A 12,007-nucleotide genomic window follows, 5' to 3' on the forward strand; every position below is an offset into this window, starting at 1 on the left:
CCAGAATGGAGTCCAGGTCTACTTCTAGGTCATTTGTCTCAGACATTTTATCTTGTTTCTGGACATGGGCTGATATGGTCATCTGCCTTTGCTTCTTGGACATGTTTAATGTTTACCTGTGGCCTTAATACTTAATTGAGTATGTGTTTTGGTAATTTTTTATGCTTTCTGATTGCTTCCAGGAAGATGTGATCACGATGTGGGCTTCCCTTTTCACTCTTCTTATTGCTTAACGCAGAGTAACTTTCACAGGTGTTGTCTGTGTCCCTGGTATATGGCAGCTGGTATTGGTTCTTGCCTGGGTTTTGGTGTATTATAGAGTGTGATTGTAGCTTGGCTAGATGGCAGCAGTTGCTGAGTTTTCTTGTGTAATATAGGGAGACAAAGAGTTCTCCAAAGGCAGAAAGGGTGGGCATATAACAGGAAAACAACACCAGTGGGGGTGGGGGTGGGGCAGAATGAGAGAAAGAAAGAAAGAAAGAAAGAAAAGACTAAAAAGCAGCACCAACAAAACCAAGACTGAATACTGCAGTCTCTAATCTGCAGAAAAGAGACAGGAGGGAGAGAAGAAAAAGAAGGGGAAAAAAACAAACAAAAAACTGTAGCTTAATCTATGACTTTAATGTCCTCTATTCAAGTTCTTGCCTTCAAAGCTGCCTGAGAGATTCCAAGTTGCCAGTGTTGGTTGTTATGCTATACCTCAGGCTCCAATCCAACCTTTGGCCTGTTTTGCCTTTAAACTCTTTCTCTCCCTTCAGCCCTCTCCTTCTCTCTCTCGTGATAGAAAAAAAAAACAGAACAAAAAAGAAACAGATAATAAAAGTTCAGGGCCTCCGCTTGGGCTGAGTATCTGTGTGCATGCATGGCAGAAGAACCCACCAGCGGTGAGGCTGGGGTGTGGCCACATGGCTCAGGCTCTCCCTCTACTCACCAGAATGGAGGTGGGCAAACAGTGGGCATGCCAATGACCAGATACCAAAGAAAGAAAGAAAATCAGAACAAAGCAAAACTGACAAAGATATTGTCCACCTTTGTCCCAAGGTTCCCACGGCGTTGTCTCCGTGGTGTTTTTGCTCCCCCTGTTTCCTCTTTCCGCTTGGTCTCGACCAGGATGTCGGCTCAGGCCTCCGTGCCCAGCCCGGCAGATTCAAAAGTACATGATCTTTTACTTCAGCTCCAAACTCCACAAGCTATAAGCCTTCAAACGTTTAAAATATTCCTATCTCTGTGGGTCCGAGTTTTGGAGTTCTGCCCTAGATCTGCTTTGCCAGGTATTCTGTGTTATTGATGACGACGAACTTCACTGCCCCTCCACCCTAGCCGCCATCAAGCCCTGCCTGATCTGATTTTGAGATACATGTTGGTTTATGATGACTATTTAGCTCCCTCAGACAGGAAGGGCTTGGGCTAAGGGTTGAAGCACATGCTTACTAACCAATCCTAATACCAAGGCATGTGATCTCAGCTGTGTTTAGCTGTCAGATCAGGCTGTGTTCCACAGAAGAGCGAAATTGGGATTCGGAGAATGTAAATTACTAGCCAGTGGACAGGAACTTCATGCACACACTCACTGGAAAGTCCAAGGTCCAGAGTCCTCAGGAAAGCCTACTCTGGAAGGCTTCTGTTGATGGAGGAGGACACAAAGCAGTTCTAGAAGCGGCCATGTTGTTCTACTCTAGACCTTCCCCCTGCTACTTCTGAGTCACAATTCTCACAGGAGAAGGATGCCTTCCTCTAGTGTTTTCGAAAGAGTTAAGAGAGTATGTAGCTTGTCAGGAAGAGAGCCTAAGAGTTGACTTGTCTTCAACCCACATTCCTTACTATCTGTCATCAGGTCGCCTCTTGACCACTATTCACCTAGCACGAATCATGGGAAACATCATAAGAGTGATATAAATGAAGAGAATACCTAATGTGGAGTTGAAGAAGGCCTCATAGGAGTGGACACGGGGAGGGGAGTAGACTAAAAGGGAGTTTCCCTGGGATGGAAGTTTCCCTGGAAGGCAAGAATGTGTTGTGGGGACATACAGACAGAAGCCAGCCCAATGACCACAACAGATGGCCTGCCATTCTGCAGCCTACTGCTCATTTGCCTGATCTCTGATCAGCTCCTGTTTGCCATGGAGGCTGGGGTTGACATAAGCCAGCCAGGCAGGAAGCAATATTAATTCCTAGTTCCCACCCCAGTGACAGATGATTCATCCCTCACTCCTCGTGTCCTCTCCCATTTGTGCAGTCCTCATCTTTATTTCATGAATATTTTATTCCCAGAGCAATGGCTCCACTTACCCCATAAATTTAGCCGCTGGTTCTTTATTGCAACCCCAGAGCTCCGTGCACTCACCTGCATTGGTTAACTACATAATCGCCTGATTCCTCAGAAAAAATATGAGCTCAAAACCACATGAATATTAAGGGATTGAAAGCACATTACTACGCCTCCTTAAATAGGTGGCTACAAGCATCCATACTCTGAAGAGATCCAGCGTGAGCCATTAAACACAACTGGGACTCCATCAAAGACAGGCCCCCGAAGCTTACGAAATATGGCCGAGGTCCCAAAATGAAACATTCTGAGATTAACTAGACACACTCACCTAATTGCAAGTGCTTCTCCATAAAACATGGGCAACCAGAGCACAAAGCAGTTCTGGATAAAACACCATCATGATTCTTCGAAGACTTTAAAGATCTGCTTGTAAAATGCCATCATTTCAACCTCTTTCCTAGTATCCATCCCTACAAGAGGAGTCCTAGTGTGGTGCTGTAGGGCAAATACTGGACCACAAGGTTGGTTTAAACTGCAAAGTTGGTGGTTGAAACTCACCAGCTACTCCTTGGAAACCCAATACAGGGTCTCCATGAGTTGGAACTGACTTGAGACCACTCAACAACAACATCCTGCCTCACCTTCTAGTGTCTTTGACTCACATCTTCTACCTGATGCCCACACTGCAACCCCCAGAGCTCCTGGAATTGTCCTGGTTTATTTAACCTCTGTGCTGTTGGCTAGAAACTCAATTCCAATCTTCTCTCCAGCTGTGTGATTTGCATCAATCCTTCAACACTCAGTTCTAACAACCCCAGCCCTAAGGAATTTTCACAAAGGAGCATTCTCATCTGGATGAGCCCACCATTCCCTGGTTGGCTGGGATGTCTTATGCACTTTCCACCAACCACTCAAGACAGCCTGATTGGCAGTACAGAGCCTGCTTGGGCTTGATCACTTCTGCCCACGTGACTGGTGGTAAGGTTCTTGGGGACTGGGCTGTGCTGTATAAGCTTATTAAAGGAGAAAAGAGAAGAGATGGGAGAGAGGGAAGACGAAGGGAGGGAGGAACGAAGGAAATGTCAGTGAAAATCAGAAACCCATAAAAATAGGAAAAGATGGAATGTTTCCTTCATTCACCATGGCAACCTTCTCAGCTACACAAAAGGTGCTAAAGGGAAGGCAGGCCAGGTCCTTTCAGGTGAGCAGCCTGAAGAGTCTAAAGTGCAGTTTCCTACCTGCCTCTCATCAGTCCTCATTCCCAGTCTGAAGTGGTTGGCAGCAAGTTTCCAGTTAGAACCAATCTACTATTGTTGCTGTGAAATGCCATTGAGTAAGTTCTGACTCATAACTACCCCACATATGGTTTCCAAGAAACAGTTGGTGGTTTGTGACCTTGTGCTTATCCTAGAGCACCATACCAGGAGTTACTTTGTTATTGTTAAGTGCTGTTGAGTTGGTTTCAACCCATAGCAACCCTGTGTAGGGTTTTCGAGGAGCAGCTAGTGAGTTTGAACCACAGACCTTGAGGCTCAAACCGACCTTGTGGTGGAGTGCTTACCCTACAGCGCCACACAGCGGGAATCACTTGTTGTTAAGTGTTGTGGGGTCAGTTCTGACTCACAGCTACTCCTTTATAGGGTCTCCTAGGAGAAGCTGGTGGGTTTGAACCACTGATCTTCTGGTTAGAACAGATCTTGCAGTCCAGTACATTATCCTGCAGTGCCACATTTGTTGTTGTTGTTGTGTGTGTCAAGTTGGTCCTGATTCATAACGACCCTGTATAGGGTTTCTGAGGAGTGGCTGGTGAGTTTGAACCACCAACCTTGCAGTTCAAACCGACCCTGAGGTCGAGTGTTTGTCCTAAGGCACCACATTAGGGGGCTTCAAAAACTTCATAGATAAAAACGGAATGGAAACATAGTAGACTCTTTCCATAAATGTACTGAAGTCCCCTCTTATTTACTCTCACATATCTAAGATAATGGAAGTCTGGTGTGGCGCTGTAAGATCAGTACATTTGTACCATGAGGTTGGCAGTTCAAACTCATCAGTCGCTCCTTGGACCCTAAACAGGATTGCTGTGAGTTAGAATTGAATCCACGGCACTTAACAATAACAACAACAACCTAACATGCTGGGCTTTTGCAGAGGACACAAATAAAGATGAGACGTTTCCACTGGGAAGCAGGGGGCCACTCCTTACTGCTAGGCATTTCGTGGTCTCCATTTTCCTCTTTTCACCTCTGCATTCCTATCTTTGTCTCTCCAACAACCAGTCTGCCTTAATTTTTAGGTGTCTCTGGCTATGGTGCCTTTTTTTTGGATCAAACACTGGTCTAGCTGTTGGTCTGCAGTTATTTTGTTGATGGGACTAGCATTTACAATTAGCTGACACTAAGTACAGCAATTACTCTCCATAATGTGAGTGGGTCTCAGCCAATCAGTTGGAGTCCCTAAGAGCAATAACTGAGGTTTCCTGAAGGAGAACAGATTCTTAATCAAGACTGTAAATAGACTGTAAATGAAAGTTTCCAGCCTGCCACCTGCCCTACAGATTTTGGACACAAAACTGAGTTTTTAGTCTACAGATTTTGGACTTGCTAGTAACCTCAAGCACATGAACCAATTTTGTAAAATAAATCGCTTTTTCCTTCCTCCTACCAGGACAATTAAGGCGCTCTGGTAGTGTAGTGGTTACGAATCGGGCTCCAAACCTCAAAGTCAGCAGTTTGAAACTACCAGATGTTCTGCAGGAGAAAGAAAAGGCTATCTGCTCCTGTAAAGATGTACAGCCTCGGAAACCCTGTACAAGGTCGCTAAGGGTCGGAACTGACTCGACGGCACGGCACTTAACAACAACAACGCCATGAAAATTGGAGTCCTGGTGTGGCACAATGGGTTAATGTGCTGGACTGCAAGGTCAGTTTGAACTGCAAGGTTGGTATCCAAGCTCACCAGTTGCTCCTCAGAAACCCTACACAGGGTCGCAGAGTTGGAACGTAACTCAATGGTACTTAACATGACAATGAAGTCTGGGCTTTCATGTCTGGACCTGTGGGCTACGAAGGAACATATCTAGAAGGGGACTTGTAACTTCTACATTAGAAGAAGGAATGCCATTCTCCTGAGTTGCCATGCAGAGGATGTTCTATAGGGTCGAGTCTTGGATCCCCCGGACTTGCTTTTATGACAGTATGGTGTTCTCCCACCTGAAAACCTCTTCTCTGACTCTCAAGTCATTTGCATGAGAAAAATCAAGCTGCAGTCTTGGAGAGGGGAGGCAAAAACTGGGCAGTGGAGACCATGCACATATGTTATCTGCCCTCCCTGGTCTTGCTAGTTGTGACCACCTTGTCTACCCATTGATGCTTTTGTGCATATGGGACACAGGTGGTAAGAGCTAGGGGAGAGACTCTGGCTACAGCCTGGGGGAGGAACTGACTGTGACCAAGCTGATTTAAACGTCATGCCAGAATTCACAGTCTACTCCCCCCTCCCTCCCACACACACACAAATACAGTGACTTTCACTATAGAAAGTTCTCAGGAGCCCAAGAAGCTTGGGCTAAACCTACTAACTCTTCCTCTAAGTGGATTTTCCCCAACTCTCTTCCTTTCTTCCCTCTAGTGGTCCAGGGAGCATGAGAGAGCCCCAGAGGCTGTGAGTGACCCAGGATAGACATCCCCCTATATGAGGTACACATAAGGCAGAAGGGGAAGGTGGCTGTCCCAGGATATTGCAAATGGGCTAAGACTTGCAATAGACCCATTGCAGTGAGAGAAGATATGATGGTAAACAGCTCAGTGCCAGGTATGAGCGGACACTTTACAGGGGAGAGTGGCTGCCTTTCCCTGTGGGATTGCACCCCACAAGGTCACCCAGGCCACAGTAGAACTCCACCCTCTTTCAGCCTAATGCAGGTTGCTTCAATGCTGCTTGTTTGAGATTTGTATCTGTTTGCACCAACCAACCCTACAGTTGTTGTTGTTGTTATATGCCGTGGAGTCGGTTCCAACTCATAGCGACCCTGTACAGGGTTTCCGAGGCGGTATATCTTTACGGGAGCAGAAAGCCTCATCTTTCTCCCATGGAACAGCTGGTAGTTTCGAACGGCTGACCTTGAGCAGCCGAATTTGTAACCACTATGCAGTGGGCCGTAATTCTGAATGGTTCTATAATGACAGTCCTCCTGGGGTCTGGCTGAGGAGCACCTTGCTGCCCTCTCTTAGAGGGACTATCTCCAAGGGACTTTGGAGAAGACTTCACTTCAAAAACAAAACAAAACAAAACAATGAGATGGAAGAAGAACACAAATCGGAAGAGAAGGAAGCGCTGAAGAGCAAAATGGTCACCGTGGGGAGGATAGCGGTTCCTCTACTTGAGGTTTGGACAGAGTCCAGCAGTCCCTGTACTGGACCTGCCCTGGAGGGGCAAAGAAGCCTGGGCACTACTTGGCAGGAGGGAGAGGGGAGAAGGGGACAAGGGACAGGGACCCTCTGGCACTTGAGAAGAGCAGAGCCCCAGCCCTGGAGGAACAGCAACAAGCACCAGGAAGGACCGGCTTCTATCTTACCCCTAGAGCTGGTCTCTCCAGGTCAGGGTGGAGGCACATGGGCGGGGCAGGGCAGGTAGGGGCTCTCTGGTGCTGCCCACTCGGTACCTGCTCTATAGATAAATACAGGACTTTAGTGGCCATGGCCAGGACCTTGGCACTCTCTTCAAGCATGAAAACATCCCCTACATTTGTTCTTCTGTTTTCAAGACACAAAACACAACCCCACAATGTAAAGCACTGCTTCAGTTTCCTACAACATGACTCAAGTACACACTAGGAGTGAGAACAACCCCCTGAAGACTGGCCCGTCCTGGCTTCCCCACCTCTTAGCTACTTGGGGGACACAGAACCCATGTACAAACCTCTTTAGGGGTCTCCTGATGGCACCGGTTGCTGTTCCACCATAATTCTAGGGCAGCCACCAGGCAGGCAAGCAGGAGGCCAATGGCCAGGATGCAGAAGACCCCAGCAAAGCTGTGCAGCTTGAGTGACTTGCCATCGGCCTGGGCACTGGAGTGGCTAGTGAGGTCACAGCGGCCTGAGTGCGGCCACCACTTCTGCTTAAGCACATCGAGGTCCCCGGTGTCCTGCAGCTCCAGGATCCTGTAAGATACAACCCAGATCAGTGGCAGCCCTGGGCCCCTTCCCCAGATGGCAACCCCCACTTGAAGCCATCAGAGACTTGGTCTGCCTCAGCCTCTCCACTCAAGTATCCCTCAACCTCAGATGGAATGCTCTTCCCAAATACAAACCCTCTTCAAAACCTTGGTGCCCTCTCCCAATCAGTACCATTATCTACTGACATGTCCAAAGTTAATTCCAAAACACAGATGACACTTTGCCTGGGTCTGGGAGCAAGCACGGTGCTCAGAATAAACCTGAGACTGGAGTAGCATGGGAGACAAACCTTACAGTGGGGATTATAACACTTCTCTGGTAGTATAGTGGTTACAAATCAGGCTGCTATCCTCAGGGTCAGCAGCTCAAAACTTCCAGCTGTTCCACAGGCGAAAGATGAGGCGTTCTGCTCCCGTAAAGATTTATAGCCTTAGAAACCCTGTTCAGGGTTGCTAAGAGTTGGAACTGACTCCACGGCACGTAACAACAACATACATACATACATACATAATAATTTGTCTTCAAACTTCAATATGTATATCCCAAGTCTCTTCTACTCAGATTCACCACACTGTGCCTCTATAAATTTGATTCAAGAAGTATCTGTTGGTGGTCAACACTGGTAAGCTTGCCATCTACACACAAGTCTATTTGGACATTGTCTACGTGGACATTCCAAGTATACAAATCAATGTAAACAGAGGCTGTGATCAATTCAATGCAGTGGAAGTACAATGTATTAGGAAAAGCTCTGTTGAAAAGGAAGGAACCCTGGTAGCATAGTGGTTACGTATTGGGCTGTTTACTGAAAAGTCAGCAGTTCGAATCTACTAGTTGCTCCACAGGAGAAACATAAAAATTTACAGCCTTGACCCAGATTGAGGAACAGCCTTCAAAATGAAAGGTTTTACTTTTCAAAACTATCAAGACCCTGAGAGTCAGGACAAGATTGAAGGCTTGTTCTAGGTTGAGAAGCCTAAAGAAATATAATTAAATGTAACTCAAAATCTGAATTGGATCCTGAACCAGAAAGGAAAAAGACAGACAGCTGGTACAGTTGATAACTCTGAATAGGACCTGTGGATTGGATGGTAGTCTTGTGAGATAGTTGATTTTTTGGAATGACTGCATTTAGCTATGTAGGGTAGTGTCTGGATCTTTGTAGATACACACTGGCACATTGGGGGAGGGGGCAGACAGAACTATATGGTAGAATGTTAACACACTGGAGAACTTAGATGAGGGCATACAGTATAGGATTTCCTTGCAAGTGCAATTTTTCTGTAAGTTTGAAGTTATTTTAAAATAAATATGAAAAATTATTTAAAATATATACCTACTACTAAAGTCTCTTGAACCATTGTAACATTAATGTAACATTCATTTCCATCCTCTTCTCCTATTCCAGCATCAAACTATCCATGCCTTTACCCACAGTTAGTAAATACCGCTAGCTGTAAAATCTTGATGTTCATTAAAACAAAACTAGGAAAAGAAAAAATATATATATAAATGTACAGGCACAGAAACCCTATATCGTGTTGCTGTGAGTTAGAACCAAATTAGTGGTACACCAGTACCACCACACCAGGTAGGCTGTTGTTGTTGTGAAGTGCTGTCAAGTCAGTCTGACTCATAGCGACCATGTACAGGGTTTCCAAGGAGCAGCTGTGGGCTTGAACTTCTGACCTTGTGGTTAGTAGGCTAAAGCACCATACCAGGACTCCAAGAGGAGGAGCTTAAAATGGAAGAGTAGGGAAGTGCTCAGTGGAACAGGTGAACAGGTGACTAGAAGCTTGAAGGACGATTAATCTTACACTAGTTCACATTCATGTATCATGTTCTATGTTGTCAGGGAGCATTCTTAGGGCATAGAGACAGTGTTTAATCCTTACATTAACCCTATGAGATAGTTATTTCAATTGAGGCATAAAAAAGGGAGCTATCTTGCCAAAGATTGTTGGCATGGTTGGCATTCAGTGGTGGTGGTGGTGGTGATATGCTGTGGGGTTGGTTCAGACTCACAGCCACCCTAACTGGGGTTTCCGAGGCTGTAAATCTTTACAGGAGCAGAAAGCCTCATCTTTCTCCCACAGAACCGCTGGTAGTTTTGAACGGCTGACCTTGAGGTTAGCAGCCCTACTCATAACCACCATGCTACCAGTGATCTTTGGCATTCAATGTTGTTGCCATAGTTAGTAGGTGCCATCGAGTCAGTACTGACTCATAGCGACCCGATGAACAAAAGAACGAAACACTGACTGGTCCTGGGCAAACCTCACTATTGTTGCCACACTTGAGCCCACTGATGCTGCCACTTGATCAATCCATCTTGTTAGGGGTTTTCCTCTTTTCCTCTGACCCTCCATCTTGCCAAACATGATATCATTCTCCAGTGACTGGTCCCTCCTGACAACATGTCCAAAGTATGAGAGACGAAGTTTGGCCATTCTGGCCTCCAAGGGGGACTCAGGCTACAATTCTTCCAAAACAGATTTGTTGGCTCTTCTCACAACCCATGGTACTTTCAATATATTCTCCTCCAACACCATAACCCAAAAACATCAATTTTTCTACGGTCTTCCATATTCATTGTCCAGCTTTCGAATGCATATGAGGTTATTGAAGATACTGTGGCTTGGGTCAGGTGCACCTTAGTCCTCAAACTGACGTCTTTGCTCTTCAACACTTTAAAAAGGTCTTGGGCAGCAGATTTGCCTAATGCAATACGTCCTTTGATGTTCTGATTGCTGTTTCCATGAGGGTTGACAGTAGATTCAAGAAGAATGAAGTCCTTGACAACTTCAATCATTTCTCCATTGATAAGAATGTTCTGTATTGGTCCAATTGTGAGGATTTTTGTTTTAATCACTTTGAGATGCAATCTACACTGAAGGCTGTGGTCTTTTTTGATCTTCATCAGTAAACATTAAGTCCTCTTCACTTTCAGCAAGCAACATTGTACCATCTGCATATCACAGGTTGTTAATGAGTCTTCCTCCAATCCTGATGCCACCTTTTTCTTCATAGAACCCAGTTTCGCAGATAATTTACTCAGCATCCAGGAGAATAAGTATGGTGAAAGAGTACAACCCTGTTGCAAACCTTTCTTAATTTTAAACCATTCAGTATTCCTATGTTCTGTTCTAACTTGTGCCTCTTGGTGCACGTACAGATTCCTCATGAGAACAATTAAGTGTTCCGGAATACTCATACTTTACAATGTTGTCCATAGCTTGTCATGATCCACACAATTGAAAGCCTTGTGAGTCAATAAAGCACAGGTAAACATCTTTCTGGTATTCTCTGCTTTCAACCAAGATCCTTCGGACATCAGCAATGATATCCCTCATTCCATATCCTTTTCTGAATATTGCTTGAACCTCTGGAAGTTCTCTGTCAATGTATGCTTGCAGCCATTTCTGTATTAACGTTAGTAAAACTTTACTCACATATGATATTAAAGATACTGTCCAGCGTAGAAATGCTAAAGCAAATGGAAGAAATGAAGAGGTACAAGAGCTGAACAGAAAATTTTAAAGGTCATCTCGAGTAGACAAGGCCAAATATTACAACAATATATGCAAAGATCTGGAGTCAGAAAACCAAAAAGGAAGAACACGCTCAGCACATCTCAAGCTGGAGGAACTGAAGAAAAACTTTATGTCTTGACTTTCGGTATTGAAGGACTCTCTGGGCAAAATATTGAATGGTGCAGAAAGCATCAAAAGAAGATGGCAGGAATACACAGAGTCACTGTACCAAAAGAAAATGGTTGATGTTCAAGGTAGCATATGATCAAGAGCCAATGATACTGAAAAAAGAAGTCTAACATGCATTGAAGGAATTGGCAAAGAACAAGGCACCAGGAATTGATGGAATAAAAGTTGAAATCTTTCAAGAAAGTGAGGGAGCACTGAAGGTACTCACTCATCTCGACCTAGAAATTTGGGAGACAACTATCTGCCTAACTGATTGGAAGAGATCCATATTTGTGCCCACTCCAAAGAGAGTTGACCCAATGGAATGTAGAAATCATCGGATAATGTCTTTGACATCCCATGTGAGTAAAGTTTTACTAAAGGTAATACAGAGGTGGCTGCAAGCACACATTGACAGAGAACTAGCATTCAATAGGGAGAGGCAAACACTTTCATTGACTGGAACCATATTGGAGTGCCTTGTCTGGGGTTAAGTTCCAGGAGTGTTTGAGAAGCTGAAACACAGATGGTGAGGCTGTTGAGTAATAATGAAGAGGAGGGGGGTGTAAGATGAAGAGAGTGAGGCAGCCAGAGGCCCAGAGGATACTAGACCTCACAGGTCTTGAGAGGGAGTCTGGAATGTATCCCATATACAATAGTGGTACAGGCCCTTCTGTTCCTGCATTCCAGTTACATGGCTAGATGACAGTGTACTGTTTCCATGACATTTTTTATACACACACACACACACACACACACACGAACACGGTCAGAGCAGCGGTGTCTCACCAGCACTGACACGACGAGCCCCCTTTGGTTGAGCACACACGAACGCGGTCAGAGCAGCGGTGTCTCACCAGC

General features: G+C 45.3%; 1 protein-coding gene across 1 annotated transcript in view; it reads right to left on the minus strand.

Moving 5' to 3' along the window:
• Positions 1-12,007, minus strand: part of GRID1 (glutamate receptor, ionotropic, delta 1) — a 1,105,771-nt gene that overhangs the window by 29,317 nt on the left and 1,064,447 nt on the right. Inside the window, exon 15 of the mRNA XM_006872457.1 lies at positions 7,190-7,430. Within this exon, the coding sequence (XP_006872519.1) occupies positions 7,190-7,430 (241 nt within the window). The remainder of the gene's footprint in view (positions 1-7,189; positions 7,431-12,007) is intronic.

Source organism: Chrysochloris asiatica, unplaced genomic scaffold (assembly GCF_000296735.1).
Source record: "Chrysochloris asiatica unplaced genomic scaffold, ChrAsi1.0 scaffold00198, whole genome shotgun sequence".
NCBI classification, from domain to species: domain Eukaryota; kingdom Metazoa; phylum Chordata; class Mammalia; order Afrosoricida; family Chrysochloridae; genus Chrysochloris; species Chrysochloris asiatica.